The sequence below is a fragment of the Garra rufa genome, unplaced genomic scaffold (assembly GCF_049309525.1).
Source record: "Garra rufa unplaced genomic scaffold, GarRuf1.0 hap1_unplaced_004, whole genome shotgun sequence".
In the NCBI taxonomy this organism is placed as follows: Eukaryota; Metazoa; Chordata; class Actinopteri; order Cypriniformes; family Cyprinidae; genus Garra; species Garra rufa.
Window position 1 is genome coordinate 410,163 of NW_027394279.1, and position 19,536 is coordinate 429,698.

Genomic DNA, 19,536 nt, shown 5'->3' on the forward strand with positions numbered 1-19,536 from the left:
CGCTGTTATTTACTTTGACAAAACGTGTACACATTTTACTAGTTAGACTTATTCCAAACTAAAATTCCTGACTTTATCAAATGAAACATTATGAAGTACGTTTGATTGCATTGCATCTCTCACGATGCCAGGATATTTATAATGTTCTAGAAAAACTATGCGATTATGACTGTGAGATGCATTTATGACGATATGTTTATGACTGTAGAATCATACTTATTTATTTATTTATTTTATTGTATAACAGTAGGGTGTAAAAGTAATATGTGTGCTTACACTGAATGTATGTTTACATCACGTTTATTAGTAATATAGTGCTAAACGATAATTATTAGTTTCTCAGATATTACATGTCCTTTTTTACATTAGTACAAATGCTAGAATCTATGACTATATACTATATACCAGTTATTCCCCTGTAAAGGGAAGTGTGTCCAAACCTTTGCCTGGTAGTGTATGTGTGTGTATTTATTTATTATAGATGCTCCTAATATGAATAGGCTCACAGATGTTTTGCTTTTGTTGTTTTTAGTGCTCAGAAACCTGCTCAACAGATGAATCTTGCTGTCCTTTCCTTGAGTCTCTTCAAACTGTTTTCCTCTGAGAGCGCTGTACAAACTTCAGATGATACAGATAAAAATACAGTACAAATACAGATATTTAAAGTGCACACACTTTAATATCAGGTAAGATTTACTTGTTTTATTTGTTGAACTGAATTCAGAAAAAGTTTTCAGAAATGCCACAAAGTCTGTGCACATCTGTGTGGTTAGATGAGGGAGCTCAATATTGTGTCTTTGACCATCATTATGTATGTTTTGATTATACTGTGTTGTAAATAAAATACAAATAATCTAAAAAACGATTTTTTTTTAATCTTCTCACATTGTTTCTTCTTCTGCTAGTCAAGTCAGTCATTGATGGGGCCATTAGGGAGGGCTCTTTTGTCTTTCAGGTGTGAATTGCTAAATATTCATGGGCCATTGCCACACCTATGAATAATCCCTTGCGATCACAAAACATGTTTTAGAAAATTTACATCAATATATTGTTTTTTCTGAACGAGTGAACGAGATGATTTTCACATCATTTGGTTGATAAAATTCTAGCCTACGACATCCAATTATCAAAAGTCTTGTAAAGAAATGTCCTATATGTGCTTCATGGCCTTATTTCAGTGACTTCAAAACTTTAGTTTTTCACTAACCACGCATAAACGTAGTTTTCTCAAAAACACAACCATGTACATTAATGTTGCTTACATATTATTGTAGCCCAATATGTGCTGATTACAATGTAATCAGACTTTAGCCATTAAAATGTTTTTAAGATACTGAAAAAACAACAAATGTCAGGGCATGTCAAACTTCTTCAGGGCCTCAAAACACCCTCAGGCCCCAGAGGGTTAATGAATCAGATATTTAAAATAAGCCAATCGTGGCTTTTAACCCGTCGCAGATTGCCTTCCTCCCCTTTAAAGACATCCCTGCATAGCCTATCGAGGCTATTATTAGAAGCCAACCGTGGCTTCTTAATTTAAATCACAAGGCTTCCCCTTTCACGCAATCTTAACCCTTCCATTATCACTCGTACTTCGGGCTCTTTTCTTTGGGGGAAGGCTCTCCCCTGCCTTCATCTTCAGGCAGGAAATGCAGTCTACCTCAGTCACGGATTAAGGATGGAGCCCACGCCAAAAGAAACCATTTAACCCTTCTGTCTTATTCATTCATTCAAATAAATATGTTCAAATTTCTATCGCCTCAGAGTCTCTCTGGTAGAAATGAAAGCTTTAGCGTAAAGTTCTACCAGGATGACTCTAATTCATGATTATCTCGTCAACCAATAGCAGCTTGACGCCTTGAATAAAAGTCCAAAACTTACTCTTCCATCCTGCTGCCCCTAGGTGTCGTACCCGAAGTTCCCCTCCATCCTCCCCACCACCACCAGGTTGGCTACCATCCATACCACGTGGGGGAAGGCTCTCCCCTGCCTTCATCTTCAGGCAGGAAATGCAGTCTACCTCAGTCACGGATTAAGGATGGAGCCCACGCCAAAAGAAACCATTTAACCCTTCTGTCTTATTCATTCATTCAAATAAATATGTTCAAATTTCTATCGCCTCAGAGTCTCTCTGGTAGAACTTGTTTTTCAGTTCAAATACTATACCAGGCTTTTCATTGGTCCGTTAAGAAGAGATATTTTTATTGGCTACCGAAATGCCGGTCAGTGGTTGAAATATTAATTCAAATTGCAGTACTCTGTAACTAATTTAGATTTTAAAAGTAATTAAGTAAATTACTCAGGTTAATTTGTACTCAAGTACAAGTAAAATTACAGACTTAAAATTGTACTCATGAAAGTACAAATACCCAAAAAATGTACTTAATTACAGTAACGTGAGTAGTTGTAATTCGTTACCTCCACCACTGCCGTCACTAGAAAAAAGTTCCCTGCAGAAAATAAAAGTACATTTCCTTTTTTGTACAGCGAGTTAGGAAGAAAGTCAACAGAGTCTGTTGACAATAATTATTATGTTGCTCCGACCAATGTGCATATGCGATGATGTGTTCAAGTGTCACAACACCTTGAGCACGCAGATTCAAGCAACAACTGCAACAATTGTAAGTGGTGATGGCGAAAAGAAAACATTCAGAGGACTGGAGCATCAACCAGCAAGTTGGACAGAAACATTTGCTTTTATTCAAAGCTATGTACTCTGCTCTGTCTGGTTTGCTCAGATCAATTGTCGTCGCAAAACTGATTTAAATCCGATCTTTAATTCCCGCATATTTAAATTTAAAGGAGATCACATCAAGGAAAGCAACAGATTTACGCCTGGTCTTTTTATGATCGATAGATATCCGATCATAGAAAACACATTAAGTGACCGTGTGTAAAATAAAACCCTGTGGGCAAAAGCCAAAATAAGTAAATACTATTTTTATAGTAAAATACTATTTTATTTTAAATTGTATTTGTGAAAATATTAAATAGAATTTTAAAATGTGCATGTTTTCATGCATTCAGCATGTGATGCTTCATATTTGTTTATTTTTGAGTTGTACATGAACAAATAAAGATTTTGTTATTGAAAACCTTTATTTTTTTATTAGAATATATAGTTTTTTTTGTTTTTTGTTTTTTTTTTAAATGCATTTGCCAAAAAATAAAAAATGGCTCTTTGGTGAAAAAAGGTTCCCAACCTCTGCACTAAAGGGACATGGTTATCTTCTTGCTAGCAGTAGACTGTTGCATTACAGTACATACAATTTCACTTACCACATAAACAAAGTAAGGAGAGATGAGGACGTTGCCGATTGATTTGCAGATCCTGAGCACCAGTGACAAGCATCTGAACTTGTAAAATGTGTGGTAAGTACTGCCGCTATAGTATAACATTACACGAAGCACATGCAATCGCAAATGTTGAAAGTGAAAGTAAAATGCGAGTGTGCATTCAGCATATTAATAGCAGCTACCTGATGCCTGTAATTTATATAGCCTACAGTATATAAAACAAGATAAAGACCTACAAGATAAACTCTGTACCTTACTGTTTTTGTTATATTCGTCAAGTAATCCATGAAACCTTGCATGATGTAATTACTTTATTTTATTTATAGGTATATAAAAATGATAATAAACTTTACAAAAAGATATATAAATAAACTCTTACAAACATTTGTAAAACCAAATCCTAGTTGTGCATAGACAAGTTTGTTCCTGATGGCACATGGCTTTCAGACAAAATGGCGGACATGGCACAACACAATGAGAGCTAAGGGCATGGTAATGTGTGCCTGTCAGTCAATAGCGGTGGGCTTGTTTTTTGAGCCTGATTTAATTTTAAGAAAAACAAAAAACAAAAAAAATGGATGTATTTTTATTATAATAAGATGCTTGTATACACTCAATTCCAACACACATTTATGTCCAAACACCTTCTAAAAGTGGATATTGCATAATGGGTGCCCTTTGATAAAACTTTTGTGCACAAATTACATGAGTTTCTGATTCTGTCACCAATTGTGAATAATGTCCCATTTACAATCCAATCTAGCTACATGCTGTAATGCATCAATACAGTAGCGAAGTTATTTTCTGTGGCAAAGAAAATATCCTTTCTTAGAGTTGATATGAAATTACACTGAATGTTTGCAGGACAAACAGATTAGTTGATGGCAATTTAATTCTGCTACAGTTACTACTGGCAGCTGATATAAATAATTGTAATTAATGATAATTAATTGTAAATATATATATACATTTCCCTTTTGGTTTAGATGATTTAACAAGTTCAACAAATCTTCCTCTCCTATAGAGAATGAGTGGAACTGTTCCTCAGGGGATCTAGAGCGCACTGATGCGATACTGTGGCTGACAGCTGCATGGTTACAATTATAGTATCGATCTTGGAAGTAAAGTAGTTCATAAAGTCATTACTGTTGTGCTGTTGAGAAATGTAATTGATTGTTGATGCTATATATTAGGGGTGTGCCAAGCAGCCGGTATTTGTATCTGTATTTGTATTTGTTGAGGGGGGAAAAGTATTTGTATTTGTATTTGTATTCGAGTAAAATTCAAAAAAGGCATAAAAATAATGAGTGACACTAGAAAACGCTAGGCGCGCCGTTTTCTCCTTCTTTCCAAAGCGCTCTGCAGCTTGCCCTCTCTTGGCGTCTGCCGTTGCTAAGCAACCATGACCTGCTACAAAAAACTGTTATCCCTGTAACAGTTATGATCGGCTGTTTCTCCATCTTGGCTAAGCTTTTAATGTTTTTCGTGAAAGGAAGAAGCTGATTCCTTGGTTCCTGTCACATGACCCGCGGTGCGCTCGCGGCATACTGAGAAGTTGAGATGTTTTTATCTGGATGCGGCGCGTACGCGCCTGGAAAAAACGAGCGTGTCGCGATGGCGACGCTTCAATTATGAGCGCGCATACTGCGCGTCATGTGAACGGCCCCTAATGGAATAATCTCCCGATCAAACTCCGCTTCCCGAAAGTTATAAACTGCCTCCGGAACCCAGGTAAGGTACAAAAATCTATACAACAAAAATAGTGATACAGTGAAGTCTTTTTTCGCTCAGCCGAGTCTTCTCTGTTACTGTGTGTGGCAGACTGTGTCAGTCACCTCTTTTACCCCCACCCCCCGACTCCTGAATGTCACTCACTCACTCATGCGGGCATGCACTGCGGTCTCATGAGGAAACACAGCTTTTTGATATAAAGTTTTTCTTGTTCCCGAATACAAATATTTTTTTAAGTATTTGTTCGAAATAAGTATTTGTAAAAAACACGCTATTTGTGACTTTCCGAATACCGTATTCGGGTTCGGCTCCACCCCTACTATATATATATATATATATATATATATATATATATATATTAGGGCCGGGACTCGATTAAAAAATTTAATCTAATTAATTAGAGGCTTTGTAATTAATTAATCGAAATTAATCGCATTTTAATCGCATGTAAATATTTGACCTGAGAACAGTGAGAATTAAGATTTTTACATGGATTTTTAGTATACCATTGAATAATGACTGAATACATAAGCTTAAGCAACAAAATATTGTTTATTTTTGTTCAACCAAGTCCAACAGACCAGTGCAATATTGCCATTAAGTGTAGCAAGCATAGGGTAGCAAGAGGCACGTTCTTTAACGAGTCTTTCATTCCGAGAACTCTGCTCTTGTGTTTGCTTAATTATGCATTTAAACGTTAATGACCAAACCTATCATTATAAATGTTGCTGCACATGGAATATAACGTGGATAACATTTAAAAAAAAGTTTTTATCAGGTTACACACTGATTATTTATCACTCAAACCCCTTTCTCTACCTGTCCGTTGGTCGCGTATATCCTCCATGTTTGTAGTTTTTTAACACTTTTTATGCGTGTTTGTAGTTCTAATCGAATCCTCGTTCACGGCGCAGTGTGTTGCGGGCAATATTAGCAGTTAAGAGTGTGCATTGATCGTTAAGTAGTAGACCATCCGGGAATCTTTGGAATACTTTTTAAACATACTACGATTTGGGACATTCAATACTATTTAGGACGGACGCAGCTTCTTTGGTATAAGTTCTTTGGCTTGTCTGACTCTGAACGCTAGTTTGTGCTCCAGTATAATCGGTCCGCCGAATCTCACCCAGTGAGAAACGTTCCGCGGTGCAAAACTTATTGCGATTAAAATGCGTTAAAAAAATTTAACGCGTTATTTTTGTGTAATTAATTAATCTAAATTAACGCGTTAAAGTCCCGGCCCTAATATATATATATATATATATATATTTGTTAATTTAGTTACTGTATTAAATAAATACCTAGGGTTGTGTTTGTTTTCTCCTAAAAGAGACGAAAAGTAGTCAGATCTAGCAGGCTTTTCTGTAGGATAGGGTACTTTGCCGCCAGCAGTACAAAATACCTCTAGTTTTGTTTTCCTCCAACTGCGCTCCATTTTCCGGGCATTTTAGGACACGAGTGTGCTCGTTATAACACGCTGTTGGAATGTTTTCCTCAAACTTTACTAAGTGTCTCAACCATCATTAATTGCAAATCAGTCTTTTGTAGTAAAAGTTATGGTTCTATCATAGCAAGGAGTTAAGTTTACAGTTGTACCTATATGGAGTATACACAAGACTATATATTGATCCAAGATATCATCACTCTGCTGCAGAATTTCAATGCCATTTACATCAATTCCATGTGACAGTATTAAATCTAGAGTATGATTTAGACAATGAGTAATGTTATATGAAGCACCATTACTTCAAATCAATTATACTTAAAACCCGACCTCTGAGAAATACTGAAAATATTGCTACAAATTGTAGATTAGCATAACACTTCCCATATGTATATGGAAAGAAAGAAGGCGTAACTTTTAACGGACATAGTAGTGTTTCAGCCGCCATGTTGTGGAGACGCTGTGTGTTTCATTACTAAAGGGAAAGTACTTTGTTTGCCTTCCAAATGAGGACAAAACTAGAAATCAGTGGTTATGTTATATTTATAACACTGCTCCGGAACAGTACAACGCAAATATTCGAATGGGTGATGCACATTTCACGGAAGACTGTTTCTTGAACCTGGGAGAGCAGCTTACAATGCCAGTGGTACACAAAGGGTTAAGGCTATAAAGTGGGTCAATTCTAATGTTGCAAGGACAGTCTGTGCTTCTAACTGACGGCCTGTAAGTACAATTTCATATTTAAAGAATACTGACTATTCTCGTTCTATGATCGCAAATGCAGACAAGGTGTTATGTTTACGGGGTGCGACGCACCGTGTAAAAAGACAGTATGAGTTATTATAATCAGTAGTTATGTCCCCACTGGATGCAACAAATGCCTTGTTTATAATGGGTTTTATTGTTTCTGTCTTGTCGCACCAAGAAATGGCATGGTAAAGGGTGTAACATTTCCGTCACACAAGGTATTCAGCCAATCACAATGCATCGGATAGCTGGGCAATCAGAGAACACCTCGGTTGCCATCAACGATGAGTTTTGTAAAAATCAAAGCGTTTCAGAAGGTGGAGCAGAGAGCAGCAACAATAATGTACACTATGTGAAAAATAATATGTTTGTTGAAACTCAAACTGCATAAACACATTGCATTACAACAAATACACAAAATAATGCTTTTTTAGCAACATCATATGAGCCCTTTAAAGTAATGTAATCATCTGGTTTTAGCCAGGATTCTGCACATCTAGGTTCTAGGATCTGATATTAATTAAGTAAAGCTTTATCATTTGTTTATATGTTATATTTGTTTTTGTTTTTTTATTTGTTGAACATCCATTAAATTGTTACCCTTAAATTGTTTTGGCCATTTTTTTTTTTTTTTTTTTTTTTACTAGTTCTGGGAACAGAAACAGTCTCTATAGTATTATATCTAGGTGAAAGAGTCTCTATGTGCTGATAATTAACTAATTTCTGTGACGTGAGGTGGCTAGCAGACGGTCGGTTTAGCCAGTCTGTCTGCTTCCTGACCTAAACCCCAATTAGTCAAGTGCAAACTCTATGAAGCCAGAAAAAAAGACTTGTTTTTCTTTTTCTTTCCTCTGGGATGCAAATGCATTTTGTAAATGAAATGGTCATGAAATGGAGAATTCAAAATTCATTAAAGAAACATACTGTAAGTTTTAGAAATCAAAGCTAACTCCTCAGTTTAAAATATGAATTATTATACTCTCCTAAAATGCCCAGATTTAAAATCAGGAGAAACTTGAAATTGAATGAAACTGAAGATTGGAGAAACATTTTCCTTAGCATATAGTTATTTTTTTTTTTTTCAAAGGCTTTCAAAAAGTGATGGGGGACAAAATCCATAAACCCACGTGTCCCAAATTGGACAACTAAACATCTCATTAAATATGAATATTAATAATAATGATAACACTGTATATCACACACTGACCTTTGTTGCAACACAGCTCTGTTATTTTCAATTGATAAGCGGTCTTCGTGGTCTCTCAGAAAGACTTCAAATGCCTCCTGCTGACCCACAGATAATTCCAGTACTGAAAGAGAAAAGTTTATAGTACTTAAAATTAAGAGACTGTGCTCTAATAAAATAATTTAAACTTATATGTAATAAGATCATGTGAACATATATAACATTACATTTAATAAAATGGTTACAAATGGTTCTGTTACAAACTCTGAAACCCACAAAAACGGTATTAAACTCACTAATCAGATTTTGTTTGTTTGCACATACATACAGTGTGTAATTGGTATATGCAGCCTACAACACAATATTCTTTATGCTAATTACTTGACAAATAAACTGTTTAACTAAAGTCTCACAGGTGCTTGTGATATTATTATTTAATTTTAAAAAGTTGCTCTTTGCTTAACTTCACTCTAGACATATGTGAGACGACATATAAAGATGGTGACAAGAGAGATTTGCTCACATTTATTATCATTTACTCAAAACCCTTATTTTGCTTTTTTTTATTAACTCCCTAATCAAACGCCTCTGATCCAGTTCATTAGCTCCTTAATAATGACTCCAGACTGGAAACAAGAGTGTCAGATAAAAGAGACACTAAAAATATGTAGTGTTTTGCAGTGTCTATATAATCTTGTTTCTATTTTTTGTATGTATAGTTTCAGTGACAAAGTTACGATATTGTAATGAATCACAATTGCACAATTTGTAATGGTATTGGAATGAGATTGGAAATGCAATACTTATTTGCTTAAAGCTACTTTTATTTTTTATAGACACTGCAAAAACTGTTTAGAGAAGCAACATAACACACTCGGTTACTTATGTAACCTCGGTTCCCTGAGATACGGGAACGAGCACTGCTTTTCAATAATGCGGGCTATTGGTTTGTGCAGTGAATTAAAAACGAACCAATGGCTCGCCAGCGGAGCTACACGAACCTATGGCGATGCAGCCCGTCAGAATGGGTGGGGCCATCTGGCTATATAAGCAGGCATTTCGCCATAGGATCCTCAGGTTACTTTGACAGAAGCGGCTACATAGCACATAGCAAGCCTAGCAACGCAGTACTCTTTCCCATATCTCAGGGAACCGAGGTTACGTTAGTAATCAAGTATGTTCCCTATCAATACTTCACTCATACTGAATCTGCTAAAGCGCTTATGCGAAACCAGTACAATCCCGCTGTGCTATGCTAGAGGAATGACTAATGCTTAACCCGCCCTAAGCACCAGAGGGGCTCAGAGGGACCGAGTATTTTGAAGGAAACCCTGCAGGTAGCAATAGGGCCAAACTCACAGAGTTCAGCCCGGCCTAAGTAATCGTTCAAAAGAATTTGTACAGCCTCAGAACTCGATTGAGGGCCAAGAGCGTACAGGAAGGAGGCAACTCTAGAGCACTGGCTTTGTAAAGAGTGCAAAGAGAGTCCATCTAAGCAGAAAGGACCCGGGCCTGTAAGGCCAGGACATCCAGATTATAGAACATGGCAAATGTGGACGGTTAGGCCAAGCCTGCCACTGCACAAATCTCTTCTATGGACACACTGCTAGGCCAAGCCCAGGACAAGGCAACGCCTCTAGTCAAGTGGGCTCTTACTCCTATGGGGCATTGTAGGCCCAAGGAGGAGTATGCCATCATAATAGCATCAATTATTAATTTACTTGTCCGCTATCAAAGCATATAGTTGTGTGGGCGCATGAACGGGCCCAGTATTCACAACAAACATATTGCCTTGGAGTACTGATGATCTTTGTGTGTAAACACACTGGCAGATCAAAGTGCTGTGCACATTCTCTCAGATCCGCTCATAGCGGACGAGGAGAGGGGCGGGGCCATGCTCACTGAGAAAAGCCCGTTCAGCAAAGCAGAGCGAGGCATAAACACTTGTAGTGAGTCTGTCTCAGTGAGCACAGCCTCAGCGTGGCTGTGGCCCAGGCGAGAGGCACACTCAAATATGAAGCTGTCAGCGATATAGAATCATAGGTGACAGCATTCTGCTCTGATCTGCCCAGAAGGATTGAGCCGCTCAATAAAACGAGAGGCGCCGATCCTCACGCGAAAATCAGTATTTCAGAAGCACTACACCAATGCCTTAACAGGGTAGTAAGCTTTCTGTCACTCAAGTGAACTTTATGTACTTTTTTCGACAAAGTCAAAAACTTTTGACTGGACACTCTTGGGACTAATTCATATGCTTTAAAGTAGCTGTATGTAATTTTGTGTATTTTTGTGACTTTGGAGCCCCATACAGTTTAAGTGCAATACATTGTCATAAATATATCAATGTTGTAATTACAGTGCACATGCATCTGTTGTGGCCATAGGATTTCATACCCGATCATCAAACTTTAACTGAGAAATCATCTTGAATTGTCTCAACCCTTTGGCATACCAGCTAGTTTATATGAGCCTGATGTTGCAGCAGAAAGTATGGATTTTCTCTCTTGTAACACTTTAGACAAAGCTGCTCTTTTGCACTTTAAGGAGATTAAGGATAGCAGTCTGACGCCATGGTATAACAAGCAAACTCGACCATCAAGAGAGCTGAGTATCATCAGCAAAACAGTAAAAAATAACACCATGTTTCCTGATAATATCTTTTAAGGGTAGCATGTACAGAGTAAAAAGCAATGATCCTAGTATTGAGCCTTGTGGTATTCCATACTGAACTAGTAATCAATATGATATCTCTTTATTTACTGCTAGAAACTGATGACAACCAAATAAGTACAATTTAAACCATGCCAATGCGATTCCACTAATCCAGGGATGCCCAAACTCAGTCCTGGAGGGGCGGTGACCTGCAGAGTTTAGCTCTAATCCAAATTAAGCACACCTGAACCAGCTAATCAAGCTCTTACTAGGCATGCTAGAAACTTCCATGCATGTGTGTTGAGACAAGTTGGAGCTAAAATCTGTGGGACATTGGCCCTCCAGGACCAAGTTTGGGCACCCCTACACTATTGTCAATGTAATTTTTGAGCCTATTCAAAAGAATATTGTAGTTGATATTTTCAAATGCAGCACTATGACGCAGTAACACTAATACAAGTGATACAACCATGATTGGATGATAAGAGAAAGTAATTTGTAACTCTAATGAGAGCAGTCTCTCATTAGTACTATGATATGGTCTAAATCCTGACCAGAAATCCTTGTAGATACAATTTCTCTCTCTCATAGTTGTGAGGTTATTGCCTTTTCTAATATGTTTGACAGCAAACCATGCATTTAAATGCAAACCATGAATAAAGAGGTTAATGTGAGAGCAGCCAAAAGAAATTGGGCATTCCTTTTCTAGCTGCTTCACTTGATTTAGGGGCAGACCTGACCTGTTGAAAAGAGATGGTCTTCATCCCTCCAGATGTGGAGCTTCTCTCCTATCTAGAAATATGGCACATAATCTTAGAATTTGCACTTTACTAACTGGGGCCCAGGTCAGGAAGCAGACAGGCTGGCTAAACCGACCGTCTGCTAGCTGCCTCACGTCACAGAAATCAGCTAATTCTCAGCACATAGAGACCCTTTCATCTAGATGTCACACCATAGAGACTGTGTCTGTTCCCCGAGCTAGAAAATACAATAAACGTCCAAAGCAATTTAAGAGTAACAATTTAATTGATGTTCAACAAATAAAAAAAAATGTATATAATACAGAGAAACAAATGATAAAGCTTGGCTTATTAAATATCTGTCACGATGCAGGCAGGAACACACGAACAACGACGTAAATAAAAGACGTATATTTAATAAATCCAACGGAATACAGGCAGACACAGGAACACCAGGGGAAAACATCCATATAACATTAAAGACCGACAAGAGTACTGGGAAAACACACACACCTTAAATAGACAGACTAATTACAAACACAGGTGCAGACAATAAGGGAGAAACCAAAAACACTCAGAACTGCAGGGGAAAATGGGAAAAACCAACAAGAAAGTCCGGGGGTGTGACATTACCTCCCCCTCCCGGAAGGCACGTCCTCGTGCCGACAAACAGACAAAAGGAAACAGTACAAAGTCTTAGGAGGGGGCTTAGGTGGAGGACGGACTCCCGGGAGGAGGACACAAGATGGAGTCCAGGGTGGTGACGGAGGGAGGAGCCAAGGAGGTGACAGGTAGGGGCTGGAGCAGGAGGAGCCAGGTGGGACCCAGAACTCAGCCATGATGGAGTTCCAAGGTGGAGCCGATGGAGGGAGGAGCCATGGTGGAGGAGAGGCTGACGACTCCATGGGGCCGACCGACGGAGGCGGAGCAGGTGGTGGGAGAGCCCGATGCAGAGACGGAAAGCCGAAAATCTTGGGTGACACCGCGGATCCGGAGGGCCAAGGCGGAACCCAAGGCTCTGGCGACCAAGGCGGAGATGGAGATCCGGAGGTCCGCGGCGGAGCCGGAGCGACAGAGGGCCGAGGCTGTGCTCGCGGGAGGGAGGAGGTCCAACGAGCTGGTGGGACGGAGCGACGAGGCACAGCCGGAGGAGTATAGTCCAGAGGCAAAGGTGGGGCGACGACTGACCAGGGCGGAGCCGGAGGGACGATGGAGCCCGGTGGAGCTGGTGGACCGACGGGCGACAGCGGAGACAAGGGAGCAGAGAGCCGGGGTGGAGCCGCAGGGTCGTAGGGCCGAGGCGGAGTCCAGGACTCTGAGGCTGGAGGCGGTGGTGAGGGATCCTCCAGCCATGACACCGATGGAGACTGGCAGACCCGCGGCGAACCCACCGCACAGATGGTGGGCTGAGGGTGAGCAAGGGGACTGACAGATGACAGCGGGGATTCATGAAGGCTGGGCGGAACCAGCGGTGACTCTGGATGGCTGGGCGGAACCAGCGGAGATTCAGGCTTAGGCAGAAGAGGGAGGGTGGGTGGGAAATCCAGGCAGATGGGTATTTCCTTGAAACAGTCAATTAAGTCCCCAGAGTTGTGCTCTTGCTCACCCCCAGTGGCGGTGCAGTGGACGGGGCTCTCTACAGCCCTCTCTTGCTCCATGAAGCACTCCACCGTCGCTGATGTAGTAGCCGGCTCTCGCACCTGGTCGGAAGTTTTGACCCCATCGGCGCCCCATAACTCTGTCGCTCCGGGCTCGGGCTTCCCATCTACGATGGGCTCATAATCCGCAGGTCGGGGTGGCTGGCTGGGCTCTGGGTCTGGAGTGGCACTGACGAGGTTCTCCTGGAAACGGGTGGGAAACGAGGGTTTGTTTCTCGCCAGTGTCCACTCCACAAATGCGGCGAAGTCCGCTCGAGGGCCGTCCTCGGACGACGGCGCTCTGCATGATGCGTTGAGGCTTGCATCATAGAACATACAGAGCGCGTCGTCCGAGTAGCTGGTGGTATGAGCTACGAGCTGGAACATCAAAGTGTAACCCTCGAGCGGTAAATCCCCCTGCTTCAGCCGGAGGAGGATGAATTCTGGACGGAGGAAGGACTCCATGGGGAAAACACTACGGAAACAAAAAGACTGGGAAAAACGAACGGGAAACAAAACAAAAGGTGAACACGCCAAGAAAATAAACTGTATTGGTCGGTCTTTCTGTCACGATGCAGGCAGGAACACACGAACAACGACGTAAATAAAAGATGTATATTTAATAAATCCAACGGAATACAGGCAGACACAGGAACACCAGGGGAAAACATCCATATAACATTAAAGACCGACAAGAGTACTGGGAAAACACACACACCTTAAATAGACAGACTAATTACAAACACAGGTGCAGACAATAAGGGAGAAACCAAAAACACTCAGAACTGCAGGGGAAAATGGGAAAAACCAACAAGAAAGTCCGGGGGTGTGACAATATCACGTCACTTTCTACGAAAGCACTTTTTGTAAATTATATGATCCCTGATCATAACCTAGATGTGCTCTGTTTGACAGAAACCTGACTAAAACCAAATGATTACATTATTTTAAAAGAGGATACCCCCCAAAACTACTGTTACAAATATGAGCCGCTTGTAAAAGGTAAGGAGGGAGGTGTTTCTACAATTTATAGAAATATTTTCAGTGTTTCTCAGAAAACAGGCTTTAATATAACGTTCCATATAACGTTATCCAGAGAAACAAGTATTAATGATACGCTATAGATCTTCTGAGGAACAATTTTATGCATTTTCTACTATAGGAGAGGAAGAGTTGTATAAACTTGTTAAATCATCTAAACCGACAACATAGAGCCCAATTCCATCTAAGCCACTAAAAGAGGTGCTTCCAGAAGTCATAGATCCTCTTCTGAATATTATTAATTCGTCACTATCATTAGGATATGTCCCCAAAACCTTTAAACTGACTGTTATTAAGCCTCTCATTAAAAATGGGTGTTCTCAAAACTCTGGCAATTTGATAATACCTAGAATATCAAAATCAACTGCGGGCAGCAGATCATTTTCATATTTAGCGCCCAAACTGTGGACCAATCTACTTAACACTGTTCGGGAGGCAGACACACTCTGTCAGTTTAAATCTAGATTAAAGACCCATCTCTTTAACCTGGCCTACACTTCTACACTACATTTCTATAATCCAAATACATTAAAGGATTGTTAGGCTATTAATTAATTAATTAATTAGGCCAACCAGAACCAGAAACACTTTCCCATAACACCTGATGTACTCGTTGCATCAGAAGAAGAATGGCATCTACGCTAATATTAGTATATTTCCTTCTTGTTCCGAGGTCACCATAGCAACCAGATCATGTATCCAGATCAGACGGTCACTGCAGTCCCCCGGATCCAGTCCGTACCCATCAGCACCCAGAGATAACCTCTACAGCCCTGAAAGTCAGCAGAGTCTATGTCAACTAGATGAGCCCAGAGACAGATCATCAGTGAAGACCTCGTCACCTAGACGGCCATCGACGCAAGACCACGAAAACCAGATGAGTCCTCTCCAATCTGACTTTGTGGCAACATGGAACTTTTGCATCTACATTAATATTAGTCTGTTTCTTTCTTATTCCGAGGTCACCATAGCCACCAGTCTGTATCCAGATCAGATGGTCACTGCAGTCCCCCGGGTCCAGTCCATACCAAGAGCAGATGGTGGATCAACACCTACATCCGAATGTCAGCGGATACCGTGTCAACTAGATGAGCCCCAGAGACAGATCATCAGGAAAAAACTCCTACCCTAAACGGCCGCTGGCACAAGGAACCAGATGAGTCCTCTCCAATTTGACTTTGATGCAACATGGAACTTTTGCATTATTATTGACACTTTATTGTCTTATTTTAATACTGTAAGGTTACTTTGACACAACTTGTATTGTAAAAAGCGCTGTATAAATAATCTTGACTTATCTGAGTGGTTAGGCAATCAAAAACATGCATAATATGTTCACTTGATCACTTGCCTCTTTTTCTGGTCATCAAATGCTGAGCATGCGTGTAATCATTAGATGGGCCATATTTTGCACTCTCTTCCACCTGTATAGTTGTGGGTGACCAGGATGAATTGTAGGTTGATGGGTTTTGATTCTGTAACTGGGCCAGCTGGAAAGTGACATCTTGAACTTTCGTCTTTTCTTTCTTGAGCATGTTCACTAATATACCTGAGAAACTTAAATTAAGGATTTTATGACACTGATGTGACATTTTATGACAATAATAATGGTTGCATCTCGAAGACCTGTGGGGAAAACATTTCCAGGCAGCATCTCGGCTCGTGCTGCCCTGCACACCATGGCAGTTCCGCAGGCATACCAAGCTGATCTGCTGAAGGACTTGAGCATAAGCCCCCCTCTCCATGTTCCCATCCAAGACAGAGAATTAAGCTGGTTCCCAAAAAAGATGTGTGATTGCATCCAATTTTGGAACTTTGTAGATTGACCTGCTACCTTAGAACATGCAAGTTCAAAATGCTGACAATCAAAATTTTAAATTACACAGACAAATGGCTGATTTTGGCCCAGAATCAAGAGCTTGCGCTTTGACATCAGAATGTAATTCTTGCTCATCTCAGGTCTCTGGGTTTCGATACCAAGAAAAGCATTCTCTCTCCATTAGGAAGGACAACATATTTAGGGGTTGTATAGAATTTGAACACAGTGCGGGCACAGCTGTCTCCTAAACGTCAAATCCATTCTAAACACCCTGAAGAACATTAGACTATCAGGCCAGAAAGTTAGTGTCCATTACTTTCAGAAGGTTCTAGGTCTAATGGCAGCTGTATCCATGATGATACCTTCAGGCCTCCTGCATATGTGATTGTTACAGTTGTGGCTCAGAGCCAGGGGATTTCATGCAAGGGCCAGTCCCCAGAGAGAGATCCCGGGGTCCCACTCTAGGCATGTGTTGCCATCACAAGATACTAATGACAGATGCTTCCGTCACAGGATGTGGTGCGGTCTTAGATGGCCGTCTAGCTCAAGGGATCTGGAGGGGTCATCAAATGGCACATTAATTGCCTTGAAATCATGGCTGTATTTGAGGTGCTAAAAAACTTCCTCCAGCAATTAGGGGCCACCATGTCCTAGTGCAGGTGGACAACATTGTGGCAGTCTCCTACACAAATTGTCAAGGCAGACTGCATTTGTACCGCCTAAACAGGCTAGCACAGCAGGTTCTGTTTTGGGCACATGATAAGTCCCTGTCCCTCTGGACGCAATGAAACATATGTGGTCCAGACATATTGGATTGCCATCCTCTGATCAACAATGTCTCTGAATGAAAGCACCCTCATTCAAATAGTTTGACAGGAAAAAAAGTTTAAGTGGTTAAATTATTTTCATTTGAACCAACTAATTGGCATTCATTTAAAAAGCATTTTAAAATATTCATAATTTGGTAAAGGATACTGATCTCATTATCACGGTGGGTCAACATGTCCCGCAGCTTCTGGACTTCTGCATATGATTTCCTTTGCTCTTCATCAGACATCCCCATTAAAGAAGTACTACCATTTTTCACCCCATTTTGACCACAGGATCCCTCACGGACCCTCACCTGAAGAGAAAAGAAACCGGTTTGCTTGTGTAAGATGTAATACATTTAAATGTTGGAGAATATCTTAAATGTAGCTAAAACGTAGTCCCTTTTATTTTAGAAGATTGAAGCAATTTCTTCTGCTTGCTCATTTACAGAAAACAATATACTGATTTAACTTTTGTCAGACATGTTTTGTGTTAGAAAGGCTGTATGCAAGAGAGTGACAATGCCCATGAATTTATAGTGATTTTCACACCTGAAAGACAAAGGGCCCTCCCCTTATGACCCATCAATGAGACGGTGACTGTCAGGAAAGAAATAATGTGAGAAGATTCAAATGATGGAGTTTTTGATTATTTGTATTTTATTTACAACACAGTATAGTCAAAACATACATAATGATGGTCACAGAGATGTAAACAGATTTTCTGTAATTCCTGAAAACAGATTCTGATCAACAAGTGAAACAAGTAAACCATAAGTGATATTTATAGTGTTTGCGGCTTCTTTCCATGGATTTAAATACACACTCAGGCACGCACACACACAATATCATCAGTAGTCAAAAAGCTTGTTTTACCAGATTTGTGTAGAATATTAGTATAGTGGAACATCTGATGTTGGTACATTTAAAAAAAAAACGAAAAACCAATAAAGAACGTCTAAGGTTACGTATGTAGCCCTGGTTCCCTGAGGACAGGGAACGAGACGCTGCGTCCTTGTCGGACACTTTGGGAACTGCCTCCAGCGTGACCGGTTCTGAAGCGAGTTATAGAAAAAAAACGACAATGAACTTGACATTGACATTGTGCCATTAACAAGGCGCCTAACAGTATAAAATGGGCGCCTGTGAATACATCAACCATCTTTTTGTCTGACGGAGATGTAAGCGGGCCCGAAGCATGGCCCTGTCCTCGGGGAACCAGGGTTACATACGTAAACTTAGACGTTCCCTTCCGGAGGAAACTCTACGCTGCGTCCTTGTCAGACACTTTGGGAACGTCTATACCAACGCCGCCATGCTGAGGGATAAGTGATCAACTGACTGATTGAGGAGTCAAGAAGGAACATCACCCCTGCTTCCAGCGAAAAAATCGCTTGGGCCAGAGCCTGAGCTCAACCTCACAGGTCAGCTCAGAGCTTCGTCACGTCAGAGCTAGCTCGGCTACTCAAGCACGGAACTCTCAAGAGTGGAGGCCCTCTAAGCGAGAGAAGACCTAACTACACTCAACGCTAGATGAAGCTTAAAACTAAGCTTTCATACTGAGCGGAGCTCTGAAGAGTGGAGGCTTCAGCAAATGACTCATAAACGAGAGGCAGCCTGGCAACACTCTGTACTTGCAGAAAACAACTCTAGGAGTGGAGGTCTCATGACCTAGCTACACTCAACACTGGAGGTAATCAGTGAGGCTCAATAGCCTAAACAACAGAACTACCTGCGTGGAGTTTCTGGAGAGTGGAGGCTTCCACAAGAAGACTCTCAAAACGAGAGGGAGCCTAGGGACACTCAACCCTAGTAACAGTGTTACCTGGATTGGGGTTGGAAAAAAAACAGAGGTTTTTAGAACAACCCAAAAATGGGAACGAAGGAACCGCGTAACCCATACCGTGAAGGTTTTTCAGAAAGAACCCGACACTCAGGAGGGAACTTTACCACTTGTGTGGATTTCAAGAAGTGCTCAAAGACTTGCATGTGCACTTACCACTCATGTGGATTTGAAGGAGTGCTCAAAGACTTTGCATGAGTGCTCACCACTAATGTGGATTTGAAGAGGTGCCCAGAGCATAGTGAGGGATCACCATGTTACTATCTTAGGCGGTAGTAAGCTGGGAAGCGGAGCTCTTGGAGAGCTCTCAGGAGTGGAGGTCTCAATGTGACAGCCCTCTAGGTGAGGGGAGACCTAGCTACACTCAACGCTTGGAGGTAACAAGACTCACAGCAGAGCTCACATGCTGGAAGCAGAGCTCTGTAGAGTGGAGGCTTCAAAACTGAATCTCTAAAGAGAGAAAAAAAGCCTAACAACACCCAGCCAGCGAGGCTCCAAGGAGCCTCCGGCTGATATGACTGTGAGAATGGGCCTATGTAAGTGAGCTTCTTCTGAAGTGACGGTCTCAAAAATGACTCTCGACCGAG

The 19,536-nt window shown here is 40.8% G+C and overlaps 1 protein-coding gene across 1 annotated transcript in view; it reads right to left on the reverse strand.

The window, feature by feature from the left end:
- Window positions 1–19,536, reverse strand: part of kif6 (kinesin family member 6) — a 238,135-nt gene that overhangs the window by 87,585 nt on the left and 131,014 nt on the right. The window contains exons 12-14 of the mRNA XM_073832589.1: window positions 17,273–17,420; window positions 15,830–16,027; window positions 8,430–8,532 (exon numbers count right to left, since the gene is read on the reverse strand). Coding sequence (XP_073688690.1) covers window positions 8,430–8,532; window positions 15,830–16,027; window positions 17,273–17,420 — 449 coding nt within the window. The remainder of the gene's footprint in view (window positions 1–8,429; window positions 8,533–15,829; window positions 16,028–17,272; window positions 17,421–19,536) is intronic.